Source organism: Durio zibethinus, chromosome 10 (assembly GCF_047325235.1).
Source record: "Durio zibethinus cultivar Kanyao isolate XHJ-2024 chromosome 10, ASM4732523v1, whole genome shotgun sequence".
Taxonomy (NCBI): domain Eukaryota; kingdom Viridiplantae; phylum Streptophyta; class Magnoliopsida; order Malvales; family Malvaceae; genus Durio; species Durio zibethinus.
Window position 1 is genome coordinate 11,319,203 of NC_143171.1, and position 27,669 is coordinate 11,346,871.

Sequence of the window (27,669 nt, forward strand, 5' to 3'; positions counted from 1 at the left end):
ATTACAAATTAAATTACTATAATAAAATAAAAAAAATATATAATATGATAAATATAAATATAAAGAGACATAATAAAAAAAATTAAATTATTGTTTATTTTGTTTTAAATATTTTTACAAAAAATTTTATAACTATCATTTAAAGTTTATAACTATATTTATATATCTATATAAGTATCCTCTAATCTTCACGGGAGATTACTTTATGCCCCTCTCATGACTTATTGAGGGGGTGACATGTGACTAAAATGATTAAAATACCCCATTCTTTTCATAAATGATGAAAATGCCCATCTCATAAATGGGCAAATTACTATAATGAACTTCTTGACTTAATTATAAAAATATTCTTCTTATTATAATTAGTCAAAATTACTATGTCTCTTTTACTATAATTATAAAAGTACCATTCCTACCATAATTAATTAAAATTACTATAATGCTTCTCCTACAATAATTATGGGCATGCATTCCTACCATAATTAAATAAAATTATTACAATGCCTTTCTATTATAATGGGATAAAATTATTATAATATTTTTATATCATAATTACAAAAATGCTACTCCTATCATAATTGGCTAAAATTATTATAATACTTCTTTTATCATTATTATGAAAATATTCTTGTAATTTCTTATAATTACATATTAAATTTTAGCATAATATAAAATTAACCACATATTACATTATTAAAATCATACTGCCATTACATCATAGAAATTTGACATGTGGTATTTTATGAAAATTACTATAATATCCGTATTAAATTATATATTAAATTAATTACATAAAATTTAACTACATATTAAATTACTATAATAACATAAAAATATAATATGACAAATATAAATGTAAAAAAACATAATAAAAAATTAAATTATTTTTTATTTTGTTTTAAATATTTTAACAAAAAAATTTTGTAAACTATAATAAATTAAAAATTATACATTTGACCAAATTATTAATAAAAATTCAACGATCAAAATATAGTATAAAAATTAATAAAAAAATATAATTGCAATATACAAAATACTATATAAAATAATATTTTTATTTATTTGATTTTTTATTTTTTACATAAAAATAATTATAAATATATTTAAAATAATAAAAAATTAATAAATAATAATAATTTGATAGAAAAATAATTTACCCAAAGTAGTGAGTGGCTATTTTTAGTTTAAAATAAAAAAAAAAACCAACACACCTGAATCTGACATCAAATAACTTTTATTTGTCTAAATAATTTTTTATTTATTTTTATTTTTTCAATTTTCACCAACATCATCAGTGTGTCGTATCTAGTTTACTATATTATCTATTATGTTATTAAGAGTAACGTATGTCTACTTGTTTTTGCCAATTTAATGCATGTTTTCTTTAGTGTGATAAAAGTATATGAGAAAATTTTTTATTTAGGCTCAATTTATTTTATAGAAAATGACTTTCAAAAAATTATTTATAAAAAATGTTTACATTTTCTGAGCTGAAAGAGATTTTTTGTTATTTGGATAAGTTAATAAAAATGTTTTTTATTGTTTGGTTATTTTTCTAAAAAATCTATTTTTTTCAAATAATATTAATATAACTATTAAAATATTAAAAAGTATTTATTATTAAAATGTATTAAAATTATTTATTATTAAAATTATTAATATTAAAAAATAATTATACTTTAATAATAATATTTAATATTAAAATATTATGTTAATATAAAAAATACTTAAAATAAAACTATCTATTATTCTTTATATTATTTATTAATATATTAATATATTATTTATTAATATATTATATTAATAGTATATTATTTTTAATAATATATTATTTATTAATATATTATAATATTATTTCTTAATATATTATTATTTATTAATATATTAATATATTATAATATTATTTCTTAATATATTATTATTTATTAATATATTAATATATTATAATATTATTTTTAATATTATATATTAATAATTATATTAATAGTATATTATTTATTAATATAATATTATTTATAAGTAAAATTATGCTCAAAAGTATTAATAAATAGTTCTACTCATAAATAGTTCTTTTTCAAAAAATGCCTTCAAATCCGTAAGGCAATTTTCAAAAAAATGACTTCATTTTCCTTTGACCAATAAGTCATTTTTTATTAACCAGTTAGTTTTTCATTGAACAAGCACCTGAAAATGAGAAAATTATTTTTCGTAAAATAATGGAGCTTTAAAGGGGTGTTTGGTTCATTGATATTTAAATTTTGAAAAAAAAAAGTGACTTTAGAAAAATGTGATATTAAAAGAAAATGTGTGATTTCTGAGTTTTGTTGACCTTAAAGAATGTAAAATTTGTGTATTTAGTTAGAAAAATATAAGATTACCTAATAAAATTTTTTTTTATATTGTCTTTGGTGACACGTGAATAAACAACTAATTTATTTAAAATTTTATTTATTTAACATGTAAATTATTCATTTAATATTTTTGTTAAATTATTTAAGTAAAAGCATTTTAGGTTTATTGCACATAAAATAAATGTAAGAATAAAATTTTATCATAACATAATTTTTTTTATATTTTCAATAAAAAACGTATTTTTAACCTTAAAAATGTCGTCTTCATTAAAATTTAAGAATTCTGAAAAAAATAAACAATTGATTTATTTAAATTTTTATTTATTTAATATGTAAATTATTCATTTAATATTTTTGTTAAATTATTTAAGTAAGTATTTTAGGTTTATTGCACATAAAATATATGTAATAATAAAATTTTATCATACGATAATTTTTTTCATATAAAGCTTATGTTTTTAACCTTAAAAATGACATCTTCGTTGAAATTTAAAAATTTTGAAAAACTTTTTTCATATTTTTAACAAAAATTATGTTTTTTATTTTAAAAACATCATCTTTATTGAATGTTAAAAAATAATTTTTTATATTTTCAACAAAGATTGCATTTTGTATCTTAAAAATATTGTTTTTATTGAATTTTAAAAAATAAATTTTTCGTATTTTCAAAAAAGATCGTGTTTTTATTTTAGAAAAGTTATTTTGTTGAATTTTGAAAATTAAATAAAAAGTAACATATAAAATTATTACATTTCTAAAGTAAATAATGTTATCTATATAATTTGAAAATACAATTAAATATAGACAAATGTGGTAAAATTTTCACTTTTCTTAAAAAATCTAAAAAATTTCTAAGTGAGAGAGTTTTTTATATTTTCCTTACTTTCTCTCGTTTTGACACTGTTAGGATTGTAAGATTCCTAACATAAGGAAAAGTTTTTGTGTCAAAGAATCAAATGACTAAAAGTTAGATTCTAAAAGAAAAAATAATTTGGGAGAAAGTGATCCCAACCAAACGCTCCTTGAGTGGAAATTGATAAAAACCAAATTGAATTGTAGAGATACCAAATTAGTCGAATCCTATCGGTACAATTATTTAAATATTAGTTTATATTAATGAATTGTATTAGCCTTATATTATTTTTTAACAGATCATACTAGCACAACTCATGAAAACTAAGTTTACGGCCTATTACAGCACATGACCCATAACTTACATGTGTCATGCTATGCCAAGCACGACATTCTTTTTCGTGCAAGTCATGCCAAGCAAGGATCGTTAATAGTTTTTCAAAACTTTTATTATTTTTAAAATTTTTTATCTATTATTAAAAATAATAAGTTAAATAAATATAAGTAAAATAAAATAAAAAAGACATATTTTGCATAATTCGATAAAATTTATTAAATAAAAATATTGAAATTTACAATTCTACTATTAAAATACACACAAAAAAATTATAAAATACAAGATTGAGTATCAATTTTTTTACCTTAATAATTTATTTTTAATGATCTTTTTTTTTATAGTAATATAGTTTTGTTGATTTTTTTGGGTACAAAGAACATATAATATATTTTGTATTCAAAATGAATTGAAAGAATTATAAATTTATCCGCCTATAATTTAAATATTTTATAAATATATTTGTTTAATATAATTTTATTTTTATAAATTGTTAACATGAGGTGGCGTGCCATTCGTATTATTCCACTTACTTTGTGATGACAGCATTAACACTTACCCAATCGTGCCGTGACTATCCATGGCCTAAATCAAAACCAAAAGAATTTAAAAATAAGTAAAGCAAAGACCTCGGACGGCTGGTCAACATAATGCTTCCTTTCTTTGTATTTGAACTCAAAAACCACTTGCAATAGCAACGAATTCTGCGTATGCTCATTGTAAAACAAGGGAGTTGGACAATAATAACGCACCAAAACTTGAAGAGGAGACATGCAGCGCATTCCTCAGATTTTGGGTCATTTGTTTAGTAAATATGTGAGGAAGCCAAACACTCATGATGTTGCCAAAGCAGGTACTACAATGAACCCTAAACCAGTTACTTTTAGCTGTATTTTTATTTTTCCTTTTTTGTTTTCGATTGTATGTTTCCTTTTTTACTTAGAAATTCGCTTGCTGTTAAGTTATTAATTTGCCAGTTTTGGTTGGTTCAGTCATTTGCTAGACCAGTGAGAAATGGAAGTTTATATCATCTTTTTTGTGCTTTTGTTTGAACAGTTAACCTTGCCATTTGTTTATATTGTCTACATGTTATGAGAATCTTAAACTCTGTTTCTAACCTGTTCTTTATTAGCATTTAATTGATCACTGTTAGTTTTTATAAATTTATTTTTGAATTTTGGATGAGATGTTGTAATTTTTATTGGATCAAATTTTGTATAATAGTGCCTTCAAAGGGACACATCAGCGTTTAGAACTTAAGATTCCAATATGGAAGTTTCAGGTTTGAATTTTGGGGAGGAAGTCGTGGTTTAGTCGTTTAGGGGTTGGTAATCGTAGCTTCCATTATTTATCACAAGTCTCTAGTGGGTTTTCATATCTACCCAGTACCGAAGAAGGAAAAACTTTATATACCGGTGTTTAGTTAGTCGGTGCTAATGACAAACACATGAACCACTCTATAACTCTGATGGCTTTGATTTTTAATAATGTTTAAAGCCTTGGAATTTAGAGAATAACTTTAATTTCATCCTTGGTTTACTTCCATAACGCTGGAGATATATCTTCTTCAATTTTGGTTTGGTTGGTCCATTTAATGTTTGTATAGAGTTTTCCAATCTAGTGTATTTAATAGCTTTTAGCTTTTAATTGTAGCTTAAGCATATTCAATTCTCCCAACATAATAAGTAGAACAAGAATTTCCGTTTTTGTCTAAAGTTACTTTGGGTGTTTGGAAGTTTATTTATCAACATAATCTATTGAAGCCATTTAAAGAATCTCATTTGTTCAACTCGACCTCATAACCCCAACCTTGTTAGTTGTCATATTCTGGCCAATGGATGCAATAACCTTTTTAATATTTGTAAATGCTATCAATTACATTAACAAATCTTAAATCTCTGAACATTTCATTTTGTTTCCTTTTTTTCTTTATTTGGATCAAAGGAAGAGGTGAGGAGAACAATCAAGCTTCTTTGTTTAACAAGTTGCATTCATATGAAAGTGCAAACCATCAACAACAACGAATTTGTGGCCCTCTTGCTGCTCTTACGTTCAATTTAGTGGTTGCTGTTGGCATCATTTTCGTGAACAAATGGGTCTGTATGCTTAAGTTTCCTGTATCTAACATAATATTTTATCTGCTTCGTTGGTTTTAGACGTAGCAGCATTTCTAGCATGTAACTGCTCCACTTTTTTTCCTTCATTCAGGTTCTTAAAAATGTCGGGTTCCAGTTCCCAGTATTTCTGACTGTTATTCACTATGCAGTCAGCTGGGCATTAATGGCGATTTTGAATTTCTTTTCTATCCTCCCTGCATCGCCCTCCTCAAAGTTGGCCCCTTCATCTTTATTTACTTTTGGCTGTGTTAATTCTGTTTCTACTGGCCTTGCTAATGTCAGCTTGAAGTACAATAGGTGAGATAATAAGTTAACAACTAATTGAAGTTTCCTGGGTGAAACTTCAGGATTATTCCTTAATTCATTTTTTTTTCTAGTGTGGGATTCTATCAGATGGCTAAGATTGCTATTACACCATTGATTGTCCTAGTGGAATTTATATGGTACAAGAAGGGACTTGCTTTCTCGAAGGTAATTTTTCGTTTCTCAGTTTTATGATCATGACTTTGGTGTATTTTCATATCATGTTAAATGCCTAACCTATAATTAACAAAAAGGATGAAAATGAGAGAGTTCTTAATATAGAATCATATGAATTTCTAGCTCTTTCTTCAAAATGGAGAAATATTTTGTTTCCATTGCTGTCTTAGGAAATGTTTGGCACAAATTTGGAGCGGATCAAATTGCCCTATGCTCTATTTCTAAACAATTTTGGTACTTGATACCCAAGGAGCATGTATCTGTGCCTCAGCGTGCATGATACCCCCAATAGCACTGCATATCACTAGGGAAACCTACTTACATGTATTAAAATGTGGTTGACATTGCTAGAAAAAATTTTGAAATTACATCTATTGAAAAATAGATGTCTTAATATATTGGTGCCTTGTTTACTGTTTCTTTTTTTAAATTGGATTTTTTTTTTAGATCATGACATTCATCTTATGAGACATCTGTACTCACACTTGTTTGCCCATGTGCCTCAATTCAAATTGTTCATATGTGCCCAAAAGGGATTCTTCTATTACTTCAGGACCTTGATCTGAAACACGAAGCTAATCCCTCAATTACCTATATACTAGATCTAGTAAATGAAATGGTTTTCATTTAGGAACAATGCGTGTATGATTCATAGTCTGATCATAAATCATAATTCAATGAGAAATGAGAATTGATATCTCACATCTTGATATTTTCTTACAAGTGGCATTGTGCCACCTATGGTATGGAGAACTTCTTAGGGGGTGTTTGGTTGGGGGAAAGTAACTTTCTTTTATGGAATCTTACTTTTTGTAATTTGATTACTTGGTTTGGTCCACAGGAATGGGATTCCTAAGATTTTTTAAGATTTCCAACTGTGTCAAGAAGTGAGAAAGTAAGGGAATAAAAAACTCTCCTATTCCTGAGGTTTTTTAAGATTCCAAGGGAAAAGTGAAAATTTTTCCTTGTTTGTCCTCAATTGTATTTTCAGATTATATAAATCACATTATTTACTTTAGAAACGTAGTAATTTTTTTTATAAAATATTATGAAAATTTTTTTTTCTTAATATATTTTAAACAAAAATTATGTTTTTAACATAATGCTATTGAACTCCTCGCAAAAGTTATGATTAAAAACACGATTTTTATTGAAAAAATTAAAAAAATTATTTTTATAATTCAACAAAAACAATGTTTGTCAGGAAAAAAAAAAAAAACGTAGCCTTTGTTAAAAATGTAAAAAAATTATCTTTTCAGAATTTAACAAAAATGACATCTTAAAGATAAAAATGCAATCTTTGTTAAAAAAATAGTGTTTTTAAGATAAAAATGTAATTTTTGTTGAAAATATGAAAAGTTATTTTTTAGAATTTAATAAGGATGTTTTTAAGATAAAAAAATAGTGTTTTGTTGAAAACACAAAATTTCAAAGATAAAAATACAGTCTTTGTTGAAAATATGAAAAAAATATTTTTCAAAATTTAATAAATATAATATTTCTAAGATAAAGAAGCAATCTTTGTTAAAAAGATGACTTTTTTAAGATAAAAACGCAATGTTATTGAAATAAAAAAAAAGAATTCAAAATTGAACAAAAATATTATTTCTAAGATAAAAAATGTAGTCTTTGTTGAAAAGATAACGCTTCAAGATAAAAACGTAGTTTTTGATGAAACTATGAGAAAAATAAAATGTAAAATACTTTATTTAATATTATTACATATAAAATTTAAGGTCAATTTGCATATTTTCTTTACATAAAGATAATCAATGTTAAGATTGTAATTAGAATTGCAAGATTATATTTGTTAAAAATATAAAAAAATTATTTTTCAAAATTATTTAGTTTCAACAAAAACAACATGTTATTCATTTATTATGTATTATTCACATGTCAGTATTGTGAATATCACGTGTTTTTCACTTGTTATTAAGGATAATATAGTAAAAAACTTTATTAGCTAATCTTAGATTCCTATGAACCAAACACAAAAATCTTACATTTCTTAAGTCAATAAAACCCAAGAATTACACATTCTCTTTTAATATCACTTTTTCCCTAAATTACTTTCCCTCCCGAAATCTAAGAATCCACAAACCAAATGCCCTTTTAGTATTTGGCTTTTCAAGCTTTCCATATTATTGATGTTAAATTTTATTACTTGTTTTCATGAAAGTTATTTTAATTTTAAGAGGATTAGGTGTCATGCATAGTAAGTAATGTGAAAAAATGAGGGAGAACTTAGTGAAGTGTATTAGGCACCTTTTTACCAAGCTCAAGGGATGTGCAAAGACACTATGTAAGATTGAATCTACAATCTCAAGTAAAACCAAGGGGTTAGCAGAATGATTTCTTTAGATATTGAGAAGTTAAGGAGGAGAAGTGTTGTATCAAGCATAGACTTGAAATGAGGAGTCAAAATTTCAGGGGCTGTTAGTGATGAACCAATAAGCATTGTGAAAAAAAATGCCCATGTCCCAAGAAGCTTACTTCAGTGAGTAATGTAAGTAGCAGTTATCATATTTACAAGGTAACCTTGCAATACATGTCTCAAATAATAAAAAAGAACATGAAATTGAACTAATGGGAAATGGCTAATGCTTATTTGGTTACATGGGAAGTATGACAGTGTAGAATGGTCCCCTATCTTGCAAGCAAAATATCTTTTAGAGAGACCAATGTCAGTTTGAGTTGTCCACTTCTCTTAAACAAACTAATAGTTAAAACTTTATAACTTTCTAATAAATAGGTTTAGTCCATAAATCCTGCCATGATCTTATATTATTATAATATGTTTATATGAATTAATCCCAGCTTAGCCATGATCTTGTAGTATTCTAATACTTTAGCTACCGTTCATCTTGTCTGAATGTAGCAATAGTATCCTATATTCTTACTTTGGCATTCTAATGAAGCAAAGCACAAAAAGAGAACCTTAGAATCCTTAAGGCCTGTTCAATGAAGCACTCATTTTTTGCACTTAGATAAGGGCCTTAACGAAGGGGAAAGTTATTTAAGGTGAGTGCCTCATTAGATTGCTAATCCTTTTTTCCAAGTTACATGATTCTTTACTAGGAAAACCTTTATTCATGTGTTGGGTTTCTTTTGTCCAAAGTAATCTTGCCCTTCTAAGAATCTTACTAAAAAGAAATCTGTCAATAGTTTGTTTTACAGATTAAAGCATTTATCTACCATGTAGTTGTGCAAATCTCTTTTATGCGAATAAACTATCATGCTATACCTTGCTTTTCAACCAAAGAAAAAAAAAGAAAAGATAAATGTGTTTCTATGTTTCGAAAAATGGTAATATCATATTTGGCCCCTGTACTATAGGAAATTGTCTAATGTGATACCTGTATTTCTAAAATGTGCAATGTGGTGTCCATACTATCAATTCGAGTATCAATGTAATCCATTTCGTTAACGCCGTTAACTAATGGTGCTTATGTGGACTACAACCAATTTGGCACCCACTTGGCAATGACATATCTGGCACATGGATGCCCATGTCATTTTAGTATTGACCCGCCAGCCTTTGTAAAAACCAAAAATTATTATTTTTTCTGATTTCTTCCTTTCCTTTTTTATCTGCATACTATTTCTCTATAGATTTAAAATGCATCGCAATCATGTTTTCGGTTACGTTACGTTTATTATGGTTACGGATATAACTGATAAGATAGCAATAGTACGCTTATTGCGATTGTTAATTTTTTTTAAAATTTTGACAATTTACCATAAAATGAAGCAAAAGAATAATTTGATCATGGTAATATTTAAAGTAATTTATGATATTTTAATCTTAACATCTCGTTATGACCGTAACTTTCCGTTATATCGCTATTTGCGAATGCAATATACCTTTATTTGTGTGAATAATGATTCACACCTCCATTGTGTTAAATAACGATAGTGAAGGATGGTGCTTCCACTGAATAACGATCGCTATATCGCATTGCAGATTCTATTTAATTCCATGATCCTCCATTCTCTCTCTATTTCATCTTCTTAAAACAACTACCAGCCCCTAGCTCAAAATTTGGCTAGTTACTACCGCTATGTCTGCCTAAGTAGCCGCCAATTTTCTACCTGTTCATATCTAACTTGTTCCTTTTAAACCTAACTCAATTTTCTGCTCCCCATAAAGGCCACTGACTGTCAATCCCTGCTTCAGATCTACCCTTTATCTTTATCTGCTTCTAGCAATTCATCTTTTTTTTTTTTTCTTATTTTGGATTTTGGGTTTTGGTTATCTTGATCTGAAACATATCTACTATCACTTCTATTCATGTTTTGGGTTTTAGGTTTTGCTTTGTTAGCTTCAAGCTTTTACGTTGGTTGATCTTTCTTATTGGAACGACTGATTATCTGAAAAGAATTTTTTTATAATATAGATTGGTTCAATCGGTTCCATTTTTTAGTTTCTAAGGTGTGCTTATATTCATAGTTCTATTACGCTTGCTAAGTTCATTGGGGGTGAAATTCTTGAACTCTTTTTATTCCGGTTATCCATTAATTTAATTAGATGATTAATTACACATGTTAGGGTATGTAAAGTCAAATGGTTAGTGTTAGGTACATTTTATGGTCCAAAGGGCAAAATGGACCTTCACCCCAAAGTACAAGTCATCTATCAAACGGGGTCAATTTGGTCGAGCTGACGTGGGGAGTCGACCTAAATTCTCGAGCTCCACATCAACTTAGCCACCTCAGTTGACCACTTGCTAGCACATGGAAATGTTGACTTGTCATCCTCCGATTGGCTTGTTGACTAGCAACTCAACTCGACCTAGGGCGTCAGCCCTAGCCTTGCTACTTTGAGCTCTAGCCACCTAGGCCCAATGTCCCCATACCATAGGTATAAGTATCCCCTTTCAGGTACTCCAAAACTAATTGGAACTCTAATTTCCATACTTTTTGCCTTTCCTCCTTCCCACTCTTTGACAGAGCACTGACTTGAGTATCGGAGCTCAAATGTCGGAAAAACTATCTGTTTTTGACATTTAGTTCCCTTTTTCCCTTGTGTTTTCAAGTTTTACCCTCACAAACAGCTCGACACTAACATTTTGGCATGTCAAGTAGGGGGTTTTAATTTAGCCAAGCTAATATGGCACCCAAAAAGAGTCATTAAGGAAGGAGATAATGCTGCAACTGGAACTATTACCTAGCTCAACCAACAAAACCCTAATTGAGCTACACAAGTAACCCCAACCATGGAATAGTTTGAAGCACTCACTTAACAACTACAATCCTTAAAAGAAATGATACAAAACCTGACTCCACCACAAACCTTTAAAGCGCCAAACCCAACAACCCCAAAGAACCCACCAACACAAAAATTGGTAATTTACAACGACAATGCCACCTCGTCGGTATCTAATGAGGATGAAACACCCATGACGCATTACCCCACGAATACCCAAACACATGCTACCACCCAAAAGTCCAAACAGGTCACTTGGGAACCATAACTCAGACTTGGAAGCTGAAATGGAGGCAATGGAAAAGGAGTTGAAGAATAAAGCCTCCACCTCTGATAACAAGCTGAAATTCCTCGAAACCTCTCCATTTACCGAGGACACAAACCGAGCCCTGCCACCAAAAGGATTCAAGATGTCGACCTTGGAGACTTACACTGTATCTTTGACCCTTTTGACCACCTTAAGCTTTATCAAAATAACATGATGATACAGGGAGCCAATGAGCCTCTCATGTGCAAAGGGCTCACTAGAATGCTCAAGGGGGCAGCTTGGTCATGGTATAGTAGCTTAGAGTCAAGATCCATCAACTTTTTCAAAAAGCTCGACCACTCTTTGTCTTACTTCGTCAGCACTCGACGAACTAAAAAAATGACACTTACCTTGATGTCCATCTACCAAGGGAGAAATGAATCCTTGAAAGAGTACATCACAGGTTTTAACATTGAGGTTCTTTAAGTAAAAGACCTAGAACAAGCTACTGCAATGGCCGCTTTGTTAAGTGAGTTAAGTGATAAGGAATATCACTTCAAGCTTACCTTCTTCCTAGAGCCATCAAAGACTCTAGCCGACGTGCTCTTAATTGTTGAGAATTATATTAACGCTGGAACTACAATGAAAAATAGTCGAGTTAGAAAATGCATTTCCCCCATCCTTGGCTTTAGAAGAGGAAGAAAAGTTAACAATCCCCTAAGAGGAAAAAATTTAAGGAATACCTTAAGGCAGGAAGCCCGAGTAGAGGACATGAGGACTACTTTGTACTAAATACCTCTCGACAGAGGATTTTGATGCAAATAGAAAGGGACCTCGAGCTTAGATGGCTTAAGCCATTAAGGCAAAACAACAGAAGAGACCCGACAAAAAGATATATCTTTCACATAGACTGCGGCCATAAGATCGAGGATTGTATCAACTTAACGAATGAGATAGAGAATCTGATCAAAAGAGGTCAGCTGAATAGGTTTGTGAACCGAAAAAGGTAATGAAAATGGAGGGGATTTTAAAAATAGGGTCAGAGGAGAACAGTGCAAAAGGAACCAGGAAGAAAAGAGAAGAGGAGGTAATCAAGGTGACACTAACAATCGGTGGATCAGAGAGATGAAGAGAAACAATGTGGACAACCAACCTATTACGAGAATTATTTATGTAATAATTGGTGGGATCTCAGTATCAGCTAAAAAAAAGTTTAATCAAGGGACAATCAGGGCTATTAGGTCCATGATGAAGAAGTAGAAAAGTTGGAAGGATGAATCGATCTCTTTTAGCTCGAAAGATTTGGAGGGGATCTAGTTTCCACATGATGACACGATCGTTATACAAGCTAAAGGCTACAATCATGTAGTTAAGGGGATCTTATTTGATAATGAGAGCTCGACTAATGTCCTCTACTACTCAATTATGTTGAAGATGGAAATTACCGAGGAGATATCAAAGCCATTCATTACCACCTTGATCCGTTTTGGAAATAAGCAAGTACCAATAAAGGTTACAATCAAGTTATCGATCACATTGGGGACCAAGCCAAGGAATATCAGCTCGGTAATCAAATTTATGGTGGTAGATGTCCTTTCAGCACACAATATGATTTTAGGTCGATTAAGCTAGTCAGTTATGAGAATTATTGGCTCGGTTCCTCATTTCAAGATCAAATTTCCTACTACCCACGGGGTTGAAGAGGTCTAAGCAGAGTAGTCCACAGCAAGGCAATGCTATGTTACAACCATGAAGGGTGGATGGGGAAGCAGATTGGAAGCTTAACTGGGCCCAAGGAAACCCAAGCTAGAGAAGAAACAGAGGTCAAGGTAAAAACTATCGAAGAAGCAAAAAAAGATGGCCAGGGTAAGAAGCGTAATATCAACCAAGCTAAAGAAAAGTGAGATACGCCCTCTTAAAAGCCAACACAGAGCCTTTAAGCTCACCATCTGTAAATACCTTTTGAAGATTTTTTGATGTCGAACCTTTAAGCCAACACTAAAATTATAAAAAGTTAATTTTTGATCGAGCTCTTAAACAAGTTCCATGAATATACAAATGACTACATGTACCAAATGATTCAGCTCATGCTTTTGTACCAATATATGAGTCTATTTGAACTAATGAGTATAACACGTCAACACTCATGTCAAAATTTGTCCTCATAGGAAATAGTCCTGACCTGAATGAACAAAAAGAGATCATTGACCAAAGGCTTGAAATTGACAGCATTTGACCAGAACCGACATAAGACCTTATACTTGTGTCATTTTTTGAAAATAATAAAGATAAATATATACAAATAGGGGCCAAGCTCGACCAAAAAGAAAAATTGATTCAATTGTTAAGAGAATATGCCAACCTATTTGTGTGGACTCTATCAAATATGCTTGGGATTAACCCCACAATAACGGTCCATAGGTTACACACTAATTCGAACATGAAACCGGTTTGGTAGAAAAAGAGAAGTTTTAGCCTTGAAAGACAAAAAGCTGTTAAGGAAAAGGTCAGCAAGCTGCTAAGGGCTTGCATCATTAAGGAAGCATATTACCCTGAATGGATAGCCAACGTCATTATGGTGAAAAACATAGCGAAAAATGGAGAATGTATGTTGACTTCACCTACCTCAATAAGGCCCGCCCAAAGGATAGTTTTTCTCTACCAAGAACAGATTGACTGGTAGACGATAGTGTCGAGCACGATCTGCTTAGCTTTTTGGATGCATACTCATGCTACAATCAGATTAAAATGTTGAATGAAGACAAGGAGAAAACAGTTTCTGTGATCGAGAAGGGCTTGTAATGTTACAAGATGATGTCGTTTGACTTGAAAAATGCATGGATGACCTACTAAAGGCTAGTAAACAAAATGTTCAAAGATCAGGTTGGCCATAATGTCGAGGTGTATGTTAACGACATGATTGTCAAGAGAAAAAGCTTGGCTAAGCATTTGAAAGACTTGGATGAAACCTTCAACACATTCAGGAAACACAACATGAGGTTCAACTTAAACAAATGCACCTTTGGGGTTAAATTGAGAAAATTGCTAGGGACATAATCAATTAGAGAAAGATAGAAACTAAACCAAAAAAAGTTCGAGCTATTTTGGAAATGGAAACGCTGACCTCAATGAAAGAAATGCAAAGGCTAACCGAGAGAGTTACTGCACTAAGTAGATTTATGTTAAGATTGGTAGATGTTGCCTACCATTTTTCAAGATATTCAAAAATATCTCCGATTTTAGGTGGACACCTTAATGTCAACGAGCCTTTAAGGAGTTCAAGGAGTTCCTCTCCTCTTCTCCTATATTGTCGAAACCAAGACCTAACAAAATGTTATACCTCTACATTGCAACCACAAATCAAGCTATTAGCTTGAACCTAGTCCGAGAAGAAGAAGGAAAATAGAGGCTAGTATACTTCATAAGTATATTGTTGACTAAGGTAGAGCTCAATTATTAGAAAATAGAGAAGCTAGCCTATGTTGTCATAACTTTGGCCAGAAAGCTTGGACCTTACTTTCAATTCCACATGGTGAACGTCTTGATCGACGAACCACTCAGGAAAATCTTGCAGAAGTAGGAGCTATCAGGCAGACTAATCAAATGGATAATCGAGCTCAACAAGTGTGAACTGTATATACTACCTAGATTGGCCCTAAAGTTATAGGTACTAGCTGATTTAGTTACTGAATGTACCTTGGCTGAAGTAGAAAACAGCCTAACATGGCTGATGACTAGAATAAAGAAGACCTAGAAACTTTTTGTAGATGGATCAGCCACTACTAAAAGAATTGGGGTCGGCCTAATTCTGATTAGCCTAGAAAAAACGTAGTTTCTATATGCGTTAAAGTTCAGGTTCAAGGCCTCGAATAATAAAGTAGAGTGTGAAGCACTAATTGTGGACGTGAGGTTAGCTATCGACCTAAATGTGAAAAGTCTCCTAGTGTACAAGGACTCGCAATTAGTGGTCAAATAGGTAAACGGACAATTTGTAGCCAAAAAAGAATGGATAAAAAAAAATCTAGACAAGGCACATGCACATTTAGCGATATTCTCAAGGGTTGAGGTGAGAAAGATACTGAGGTTAGAGAACACATTAGTTGACTTGTTATTCAAGTTAGCGTATGGAATCACAATAGATAGCTTAGCACATGTCATGGTTGAAGAGTTGTTGGAAGTTCAAAGAATAGTGCTCCAACATCAACATTGATTTAAGATTTACCTTGGTCGCTCATCCACAGTCTAATGGTTAGGCTGAGGCAACAAATAAGACCATACTGAAGCCCTTAAAAAGAGAGAGATTAGATAAAGCCAAGGGCAAATGAGACAAAGAGCTTCTTGGAGTACTACAAGCTTTAAGAACAACCACTAAAGTCCTTATGAGGGAGACCCTTTTCAATCTAGCCTTTGGAACAAAAGTCGTGATCCTAGTTGAGATTGGCCTCCCTAGCTTCCAAGTTGAGCTCAGCACTAAAAAGGGGAATGCGGAGGCCTTAAGGGCCAATTTAGACCTAACTAAGAGGCAAAGAGACAATGTGTTGACTAGGATAGCAACCTATCAACAAAGAATCTCCAACTATTATAATAAAAGGGTCTGATAAAAAAACATCAACAAAGGCGACCTAGAACTTAGAAAAGTGAAAACCTCTGTAGTCGACGACCAAGGAAGGAAGTTGGTGCCAAACTAGGAAGGCCTCTATATAGTGAAAAAAGTGGTCCAAGCTAGGACTTGTAAATTATAGGATTTAAATGGAAATCCCATCTCGAGGAAGTGGCATGAGGATAATTTGAAATTTTATTATCAATAGAGGCTTTAAAGCTGAGGAAGTTTGTAATTATGAGGTCTACCTGTGTTGTTGAATCCTGAGCTAAATGAAAGCTTAAAGTTCAAATACATTTCGCTAACTCATCTATTTAAAGCTTGAAGTAACAGTGTTATATTTAAAATGCATGAGATCCGAGCTCAAATTATGAAACCTAAAGCTGACCTCAGATTTGTATGAATTATGAATCCAATTTTCATTATCACAACGTTTGAGCTGATTATTCACAAGTTACTAGTGCTAAATTAGAGATCAATGAATAAGGGTTTCGAGCTAAGAGATGGAAAAATAAGACCTTTTTATTGAAAGTACTTCAAGCCTTGAGCTATTCTATTATATTTTGAAGTTCTTTACAACTGATCTCACACTTAATCAATTATATTCAGTGTTATTGTCTACAATCATCGAGCTAAGTGTGTGGAAATGTAATTCACTACAAATTATAAATAAGTATGCTAAGCTGAGAGCACATAAGGGAAGAAATCAAGCTCAAAGATGCAAAAAATTCTTCTTTTCATTAATGTATAAATATGTACATGTCGGAACAAAATATCAAAACCAAAAAAAAAAAAAGCAAAATAAAACAAAAACTACACTAGGCCCCATTTTCAGTCTACACCTCAGCTGTAAGTGCCTCAGGCTCACCAACCTTAACCTTTATTTTAGGCTTCCCACCTGCTCTCTCTTGCTTGGCCTAAAAAGTAGCGTTCACAGTGGCCTCTATCTCCATATCCTCTTTATCCTAGACCTCTTTGGCTATGACTGCAACCTGTTGGGACCAAAGGTTGTTTAAGCTAATCATGATTTGTCAATGATCAGCATAAAGGAACTTCATCTCCTTCAGAGCTAAGTTGAAGGAGATGAACAGTTGGTTCGGAGCAAAGTCAGTTTGCATGTTGTAGAAGTCATTGGACTCAAGGAGGTTCTTTACAACCCATTACTCAGCCTAGTTAGAGGCATGGAGCTCGCTCTTCAGGGACTCCACCTCAGCCAACACCGCGCTCAGTTTGAGGTTAAATTGTTGTTGCAAGGACTCTACCATGGCTTGTTGAACTATAATGTCCTTCAGCCTTTAGCTCAAATCCTTGAACTTTTTGGCAATCTCTTCGATAGTCTTTTTGTACTCAAAATTAAAGAGTTTGAGCTTCGATAATGTGTGAGAGAGGTAAATAAGCTTCCCAACTAGTCTTTGGTATCGTCCTTTGTCCATGAGGGAGCTTCCATTTTCACTTCCAATTTTATTAGTTTAGGCCATGGGTGTATCAATAGGTTTGCATCCAATCATGCTGGTTTCTTTGAGTAGATCAAGTACGTACTTACACTGAGACACTGATATTCCATTCTTAGAGTGAGCCACTTCCATCCTAAGGAAATATTTAAAGAACCATAAGTCCTTTATTTCAAACTCCTTTGCAAGGAGTTTCTTCAAATCATCTATTACATCTTTGTGGTCTTTGGTGATTATGATATTATCCACATCAATAATAAGAATAACTCTTTTTCCTTCATTAGTGAACTTAACAAATATAGTATGGTCAGATTGACATTGAAGGAATCCATACCTTTTCATTTCCTTGGTCAACTGTTCAAACCAAGCTTGAAGAGACTGTTTAAGTCCATACAAAGATTTCTTGAGTTTGCACACTTTGCCCATATTGTCTTGCCCTTCGACACCAAGGGGAATTTTCATATAGACATCCTCCTCCAAGTCACCATTTAAGAATGTACTCTTAATATCAAGTTGGTGGATAGGCTAATCCAAGTTGGCTGCTAGTGACAGTAGAACTCTAATTGAATTGAGTTTGGCTACCAGAGCAAATGTCGCCTCATAATTTTTTTCTATAGGATTGTGTGAACCCTTTTGCAACAAGTTTGGCTTTGAAAATGTTTATTCTTCCATCTACATTGTGCTTTATGTGAAGATCCACTTACATCCAACCAAGTTTTTCCCTTTGGGTAAATTTGAAATTTCCCATGTCCTATTTTTCTCTAGTTCCTTGATTTCTTCAAGAACTGTTGCCTTCCAATCCGGTTCATTGAGAGCTCCCTGAATATTTTTTGGAATTTGCACATTATCAAAGTTAGTAGTAACAGCTTGAAAGTTTGGTTTTAACTTGTCATATGAGATGTACTTGCAGATAGGGTACCAGTGCATGATCTCTCACCTTTTCTTAATGCAATAGGAATGTCAAGGTCACCAACTGGCTCAAAAGTTTCAGTTTCATATTCAATAGGGACTTTACCTGTGTTAGTTCGAAGTTCTTAGAGATTCGGATTAGGTTGATTTTTAGTGTTGGCTGTGTACAATTGTCCACTTTTTCCTGTTGTTTTTAATTCCTTGAGTAGGCTATCAGTTCTTTTATTTTTTCTTGCATAACCTTAGGGTTTGAAGAGTCGAGTTATCTTAACAAGTTGGGTACGTTGAAAATCTAGTCTTGAATAGGCTAATTGGGAATCTGGTTTTGAAGGGGTTGGTTGGGAAATTGGCAAGTCAATAGCTACGAATTGCTATTCCTGAGTAGTATTCTCCCCTTACATAACATTCTTGCTGTAGTATGGAAGAATCTCAAAGAAAGTGACATCCATAGAGCCATAATTTTTTTTTTGTGATGGGTGAGTAACACCTGTAGCCCTTTTGGTTTGGGCAATAACCAAGGAAGATGCATTTTAAGGCTTTGGGATCAAGCTTGCTGTGGTTTTGTTGGTTAATATGAACAAAGGCAATGTAGCCAAAGAGTTTGATGGGAATGGAAGAGATCAACCAAGTTTGTAGGTAGGAAGCAAAGAGAGTTTGACAAGGTGTTTTAAAGCCAACAACTTGAGAAGGCATTCGATTAACCAAATAAGTTGCAGTGAGGATAGCTTTTTCCCAAAAATATTTAAGCATATTGGAAGTCAATAGAGGGATCTAATCGCTTCTATCAAATGTCTATTTTTGTGTTCGATAACCCCATTTTACTATGAAGTGTCAACGCAAGAGCTTTGATGGATAATGTCATGCTTGGTAAGGTAAGGTCCAAGAATAGAGTTGAAGTATTCCCTTCCATTGTCAGTTTTTAGGACTTGGATTTTAGCTTGGAATTGGGTTTGTACCATGCTATTGAAGTTTTGAAACATTTGGCTAACCTCGGATTTTTCTTTCATAAGGAATACCCAAGTGAGTCGAGTATGATTATCGATAAATGTAATAAACCACCTAGAACTTGTGATATTGTTGACTCTTGATGTTTCCCAAATGTCACTGTGAATCATTGAGAAAGGCTGAGATGATTTATAGGAAATGTTACGGTAGGTATTTTGAATGTGCTTGGAAAGTTGATAAATTTCACTGTGAAAATTTTTAGAGATTTTATTGAATAACAAGGAAAATAGCCTTTTTAGGTATGAAATATTTGGATATCCTAATCTATAATGCCATAACATGATAAAGTTATCCTTACTAGTATTAGAAGTTAAGGCTATACAAGAGTTTTGTGGTCCCTCAAGTGAATCATCTTGAAGAAGGTAGATTCCTACACACATCCTAGCACTGCCAATAATCTTCGTTGAGCCCAATTCTTGAAATTCACACAAGTTGGGAAAAAATTTAGTGACACAACATCTATCTTTTGTAAGCTTACTGATAAAAAGTAGGTTACAGCTTAAATTAGAGACATGAATGATAGAGTCAAGTGTTATGTCTTTTAAAACTGTAATAGAACCTGTTCCTGCCACCTTTGAAAGAAAGCCATCAGCAATTTTTATAACAGAACTATTATAACAAGGTCTATATATGTTGAATAAGGATGCATCTTCAGTCATGTGATTTGATGCTCCTGAATCAACAATCCAAGATTGTGTATTTCCTTGTTGAACACTTAAGGCGTTTAGGAAATTACCTTTTTGTACTAGTAAACTAGTTCCAAAGGCTTTGGACTTCTTTTGAAGGGTTTGTTGGAGCATCACCTCTTTGTGACTTACCTTATGCCATACCTTTACAGAAGAAGAGTTCTCACTTTTGCTAGCCATAACGGAAATTGGTGTGGCTACAATCTAATGGTTTAGGCTGACTTACCCTAATACCATGTAAGAAACTTAAAGAACGATTGTTCTTATTTCTTCTTATTCTATCTACAATGAAGGAGTATATCTAAATAAATAGGAATAGTGAAGTTCCTTACTAGGAAACAACTTACATAAAATGGAAAACAAAAAATAATAAAAGGAAAGAGAATTATTCTATTCTAAAATAGAAACAAAATCCCTAAAAACTTGACAATCAAAATAATTGACTAAATCAGACGAGTAAATAGAAATATTCCCAAAATAAATTAGAAAATCAAGCTGCACTAATGTAGGAGAATTAGATTTCTACACATTGTGATAGACACTTTCTCTAACAAGGGGTGGAGCTCGGCAAATGGTTCAACGGATGAGGACTCCATCCTCAACCTCTTTTTGTGGCTTCTAAGTCATGATCTTTTGTTTAAACTTCTGCATTGCAGTTGAGCTCTTGCCACCAACTTGGCCCTACTGAAAAGGTGGTGGGTCGATGATCTTGATCCTTCGAAAGGGACCATCGAACTGGGGAGGAGTTTTGCCATTGCCCCTCCTTCGAGGAGATTGCACGAACTGGGACATGTCAAAACCTCCAACTTTTCAGCCAGTCATATTTGACATTCGAAACAGAAACAGAACTGAGAGTTACAAAATATTCAATGAAAAACAAAATTAGTTATAAAAAGTTAGCAAAAAGGTTACCCAATATTTAACCTCCTTGATAACATTAAGGGAGGTCAGCTCATATGCATCTATTACTAACTTCTCCCTCTTGAGAAAGTCATTTTTGTATCTAGTGCATTGAGCTCGTCCATAGTCAAGGGGCTAGTCTTAGCCTCTTCAAATAAGCTCTTACCATAATTAATCTCCTAAGCCTCTTTGACCTTTTCAACACAAAGGAAAAAGACTTTCAACGTTTTTATTGAGCTTAGGCAGTTGACAAAAATCCTTTTAGAAAGTTGAGCTGTTACATAGTACCAGCTTCAATCATGAAGATGCTTTTTGACAACAATAAATTCCTTGGAAAGGGAGACAATGGGAAGAAGACCTAATTCTCTACAAAGATTAATGAAACCTATTATGTACCTAAAAAAATTTGAAGCGAGCTGGTTTATGGTTAAATTGTAAGCTAAAAGAAGTTCAACAATAAAAAAAATGTAAAGTAAATGTGAGGCCAGCCACAATTAAATCCTAATACATTCATATCTTATCGATCTTTAATGGGCTAGTGATTCTGTCTTATGAGGTCAACATCACTACATTGTAACCCTTTGGAAAATCAAATTTGAATCTTTCTGCAGAGATGTGATGAATGAAGCACAGATGAGGGCAATTTTTAGGGTTAGCTCGACCCTTAAACTCCTCATCATGTCTTTGTAGACTACGCCTAAGAGGCTGGGGGTGTAGAAAAGAATAAAGGAATTATAATCGTCGTCGAAACCACCTGTTCCCTCCTCACCTTCATTTTCCTCCTGGGCCTAGCTGGACCCTTTGGCCTGCTCAAAACTCTAACCCTGCTTAGCCTTAGAAACCTTCTCACAAGTTTGCTTGGCTTCTGAAAATTGAGCGAGCCCCTAAGCCCGAGAAGGCACTAGAACCTTCACAACATTGAAAGAGGACGAAGATGATGCGGAATAAAAAAACTCTTAGGACTCAAACAATGAGCCAGAGCTAGACTCTGAGCTCAGAATATTGGAAGGCTAGGTGGAGGGCTGGTTAGGATTGTTTGGTGTGGGAGTTGAGGAAGAAAAAAAAAGGTTAGATGGAGGAATTGAACTGACCATGACTATTGGGACTGGAAGGTTTTGAAGGTCAGAATCTATTGTCACTAGAAGCTTGTCCATCCTATGATAAACTTTTTCCCCTAGCTCGGACATTATCTTCTATTTGTTTCTAGGCCTCTCTAGACATTGGGTTTAACCAGTATGTAGCTCGACGATAGTATCTTCTTACGATAACAAAGAGGACCTCGTAATCCGAAGGAATACTATCTTGGCCGAGTTGAGCTCCTTTCATTTCTATCTTAAAGTTAGACAAACTAGAATCAGATGACATAGTGAGAAAAGAGAGATGTACTGAAGTAGTTTGAAAAAAGGTCAAATGAAATAAGGCTAAAAAGTTTGAGATCAGTAGAAACTGGTCGATTAGAAAGCAAAGAAGTGTGGGTAGGAAGGTCGGATATAGCCAAGTCCCAGATCAGATGGGCGCCCCAGATTAAGCCACGTCACCATACAGAGATTAAGATCAACTTTTCAACCCTAATTCAAAGAATTGCCAAAATTTCTCTCTCCTTAATAATTGCAGATTCAGATGAATCTATAAAAGTCATGTTGGTTTTGCTCTGCAGTACCCACTATACAAAATCCAGAAGTATCACATTGACCATACACGTGATATCACATTAGACATGTTGTGTTCTGCTATACAAAGTCCACAAATGTCACGTAAGCCACATATATAATATCGTGTTGGCCACATTGTGTATACACAAGTGCCATGTTGGTCATACCAAGCGAGGACCACGTTGGCTACATCATCTCAGACCTAAACACTAACACCATCCCATCTACGTTGGCACAACCCTAGGATTAGCTTAGCGGATTAAGCTCAGATAGTCACAAAAACACCTCATCAACACAACACCATGAAAGCTCTGAAAGAAATCCACACTCAACTCGTAGCTCGGCTTTAAGAACAACAAATCTACTAACCCTATTCTCACTAGTTTGATATCTCAAACTACTTGATGGCGGAACAAAATGTTAAGGGCATTTTAAGGTCCAAAGGGCTAAATGGACCTTTCACCTCATAGTACAAGTCAGCTATCAAATGGGGGAATTTGGTCAATTTGGCCAAGTTGACGTGGCAGGCCGACATGAATTCCTTGGCTCCACATTAGCTCGGCCATCTGCTGGCACATGAGAATGTTGATTTGTCATCCTCCAATTGGCTTGTTTACTACCAGCTCAACTCAGGCATACGATGTCAGCCCTAGCCTCGCTACATGGAGCTTGGGCCACCTAACCCCAGTGTCTCCGTACCTCAAAACTAACTGGAACTCTAATTTCCATGCCTGCTTTTTGCCTTTTCCTCCTTCCCACTCTTTGACTAATAACTGACTTGAGCATCAGAGTACAAACACTAGAAAAGCTTCCAATCTTTGTCATTGACCTCTTTCTTTCGCTTGTGTTTTTAGGTTTTTACCCTCGCAAACAGCTCAGCATCAACAGTTAGATTAATGAATTTTTTGTGAGAACCTTTGAAAATTCAAGTTTCAATGTGGAGAAGTGAAAACCATGAACCTTTTCGTGGGTAGATTACTTTAGATTTCTCTAAAGTTTCCTTTTCATTTTTATTCTTTTTTTTTTTTTGTGTTGTGGCTTTTCCTATGGCTTGGTTTGATGGTGCTAATGGTGTTTTATTATTATTTTTTTTTTTTTAGGAATTGAGGGCCGTACTAGGTTGTGGTAGAGTGGGGGTTTGTTGGGTGGTGGTAGTAGTCGGCTATGGAAGGCTGATAATGGTGGTTCGGGCAGATAGACATCTATTCTCCTTTGTTTTTCCTGTTTCATTTCCACAATTTCGAACAATAAAACAAAATTGAGTTTGGTTTGGTTGATTAGAATTTTTGGGTTATTGTTAGGTTTAGGCAGATTAGTGTTGGGTTCGGGTTTTTTCTTCATTTTTTTTTTGGGTTTTTTAGTTTGGGTTAATGGCTAGCAAATAATAAGGTAACATGTGGCATCCAGTATCTGGCTCTCAAGTGCCATGTGGATGCCATGTTGTCATTTTGGGTTAGTGCTGATTTGGCACAGCCATACCACGTGTCATTATATTATTGTTCTATTCCACATCTCAGTTAACGGTGTTAGGGGAGTGGGCTACATTGATACACGGGCTGATAGTATGGACACCATATTGCACAATTTAGAAGTACATGTACAACACTAGACAATTTCTTATAATGTAGGAGCTAAATATGACATTAACACTTTTTAAAAATTCCTTTGGTTGGTTTGCAAAGTGAAGGTGACCTTTTCTATGCCTTTACTCACCCAATCCTAATCTCAATAGCACCTAGACTTTAAATTTTTCTAAAGATAGCACGTTCAAACTTGCTTACATTGTGATTGATAATTTTATTTCATTTTAGTTTTTAAGTGGATATCGGCCTGACCAAGCAGAATGCAGAAAATGGATTGGTGTAGCCAATCCCAACTATGTTAGAATCAAGGCTTACTTGAGCTGGCTGAGTTAATTTTCTTATTTATCTATTGACATTGTGCATCCATTATTTTAGCATTGTCCAAAATCTGTGAATTTGGGTTCTGACAAGATGATGCTATACTTGGTCTGCTACTCAGCTGTCAAAATCTGGGTCTAGTCAGATGGGGAGAAAAGAAATTTGCTTCTGGATTTTTTATTAATAATCAAAAGAGTAACAGTCTCATGATTCATGACATCCAGTTTCAAGAAGATTAAACCTTAAAACCCAGCTTATATGCTATTGTAGCCCAGATATGCCTATTGTTGCTTCTTTTTTAGAATAAATAAAATGTATTAAATATTAATCGCAAGAATATATATCGTTAAGGATATTTTGCTCTTGCATCTCTTGCCCTTTGTGCCAGTTGCCGATGCTTGATGATTTGGGCTTTGTCCAAAAGTTCTTGAATTTTCACGCCAGTGTTATATAGACTGTTTATTATGTTTATGTAGAAACGGTAAGAGCATTCTTACCGTAGTTATTTGACTGACTACTATGGTTAATATCACTCGAGTGTTGTCAATTTGCTTCTTCATTTTTTTTTTAATTCTTCCTACAAAATATTTCAGGTGATTGCACTAACAGTTGTATCTATTGGGGTTGCTGTTGCTACTGTAACTGATTTACAATTCAGCCTCTTCGGCGGTTGTGTTGCATTGGCATGGATAATACCTAGTGCAATCAATAAAATCCTTTGGTCCAATGTGCAACAACAAGAGAACTGGACTGCACTAGGGTATGTTTCATGTTCTCTGAGCTCACTTATGGTTTATTTGGTTGTTCTAATGTGATAAAAAACATATAAAAAGAAAAAAAATAAGAACTTTCAATGGTGGATGTTTAGAAGGGATACAATATGAAAATTAATATTTGCTTGTTCTGTTACTTGACAGCAAACAAAGGAAAGTAAAATATTAAGTTTTTTGGGGGTAAAGGGATAACTAAATACTAATTATTTCTTATCAGTACTTCTCCTAGACCATTAAATATCCAAACATGGGTTGCTAGTTATTTTTCTCTTTTGCTTTGCCCGCATCCAAGAAAATTATTTCTCTCCCTTATGTTAATTGTATTGCTGAAATATTTCAAAATTTCCACTGATTGAAGTTGTTTTCAAAATTTCCACTGGTTGAAGTTGTAAAGTTTGTTGAGCAGGTTAATGTGGAAGACAACACCAATCACTTTGTTTTTTCTGGTTTTAATGACTCTTTTCTTGGATCCTCCTGGTGTGCTTGCATTCCATTGGAGCTTCAGCAATACATCGGCGATTCTCACGTCTGCTTTTCTTGGCTTCTTGCTTCAGTGGTCAAGTGCTTTGACACTACGGTAAGTGCCAATTAATCTAGGTTTTGTTAACCATTTGATCCATGCTACAACTTGCTCTGTTTGATGTTTACAGCTTCCCATAATTTCATCTCTTTTGTTTTATGTAGTTGCTTCTAGCTTAGTTTACTTTTCCACTATTCATTCATGGTGAATATATGACTGTTGAAATGAAACTGCCTTGTGCCCCTCCAAAAAGACGAAAACGAAAAAAAGAAAGCAGTGTCATCGCTGGTTAGGTAAATGGTCAACCCCAAGATTGGCTCTGTGTGTTCACATGTAAGTGTACCAAAATCAACCTTATTAGAGAATCTATAAAAAAATAATAATAAAAATAAAAAATAAAACAAAAAGGTGTTAAGAAAAGCAAACTAAGAAGGAGAGGATAGGAGTTCATATATTTTGATATTTCAAGATGCGTAACAGTTTTGGACATCTAAAATGAAAAGGTGATCAAATGTTAATGGATGGAGAATTATTTTCCCCTAGTAGTTATACTCAGATTTTAAGCAATTTTCTTTCCTGTAACTTCATTTGTTGTTTGGTTCACATTGTCTTATTTTCAGGGCTACATCTGCCATCTCCTCTGTTGTTCTTGGACAATTCAAAACTTGTGTTGTACTTCTCGGAAACTATTACCTTTTCGGTACAAATCCTGGTGCAACTAGTATTTTTGGTGCATTTATAGCCATTGGTGGCATGTCCTTTTACACATACCTTAACATACATGCTATGAAGCAGCAGTCGAGGAAAGTGTTACCCTAAAACATCCTGTTTTAAAAGTCTAAACTGGGCGAAGGAAATAGAGAGAATCATGATGCATATGGTACAGAAACTGTTTAACAATGAAAACTTCATGGTGAGTACATATTTGACATTGAAAGCCAAAATTCCTCCTTAAAGAAAGCTTGCTATTGTTTTTTTTTTCTTTTCCTTAACTATAGAGAGAAATTATAGAGCAATTTCAGAATACGTTGCTTATATTATATTTCATGCTTGTTTCAGTTTTAACGATGCTGCTTTAAGAGCTTGTATAGAATGCAATGTAAATGTATAGAATATCCATACAAGAGGCAATATGCTATGTGTTTGGCATGCTTTCAACTGGACTCCATCAAGTGAAAGGCCATAACATACTGCTTAGGCCACACCTAGACCTAAAAGCTTAAGCTTATGAAGTCGGTGTTACACCAAGAACTTAAAGCAATCTAGTTGGTCTATGTGAACGTATCCAACCATGATGCTTCCAAGACTACTACGACGACCTCAACTAGTTCACTATAGATAGCTTTGGCTCAAAAGTAGGCAGTCTTGGCTAAATGTCCTTAACTAGTTAATTTACATAGAGGCCATTTCAGTCTGATGCTATTTTACTCTCTTTGTACCTCACCTTTGTGAGGGCGCTCACTTTACTCCACACAGTGCTTTCTACGGACTTTGTTTGTAAACTTATTTTTGCATTTTTTTTTGGCCAAATATAGTTTGTATTTGTTGACTGTTGAGGAATCCATTAAGTAAATGGCCAAACATATTGCTATATGAATTATTTTCTTGTTCACCCTTGAATCAAAAGTTTTAAGTTATTAAGATTATGCATCCCAACCGTACCTTGCATAGGTCTTTGAGCTAGT

At 33.1% G+C, this 27,669-nt stretch overlaps 1 protein-coding gene across 4 annotated transcripts; it reads left to right on the forward strand.

The window, feature by feature from the left end:
- Positions 1-4,102: 4,102 nt before the first annotated feature.
- LOC111291667 (nucleotide-sugar uncharacterized transporter 1-like) lies at positions 4,103-27,575 on the forward strand. 4 transcript variants are annotated; one of them, XR_002690420.2, is made up of 8 exons: positions 4,103-4,390; positions 5,482-5,633; positions 5,746-5,951; positions 6,032-6,125; positions 25,285-25,451; positions 25,871-26,041; positions 26,149-26,317; positions 26,605-26,740. XR_002690420.2 is itself a non-coding variant. In XM_022883518.2 (7 exons), exons 1-7 carry the CDS (start codon positions 4,309-4,311, stop codon positions 26,801-26,803), a joined length of 1,071 nt encoding a protein of 356 aa, XP_022739253.2. In that variant the 5' UTR covers positions 4,106-4,308; the 3' UTR covers positions 26,804-27,010. The 4 variants fall into 4 exon arrangements, 2 of the variants coding, with proteins under 2 accessions (XP_089622936.1, XP_022739253.2); XR_016345771.1 differs by lacking the exon at positions 26,149-26,317 and adding an exon at positions 27,044-27,575 and having other exon boundaries at positions 4,106-4,390; positions 26,605-26,897; XM_022883518.2 differs by lacking the exon at positions 26,149-26,317 and having other exon boundaries at positions 4,106-4,390; positions 26,605-27,010.
- The last annotated feature ends 94 nt before the right edge of the window (positions 27,576-27,669 follow it).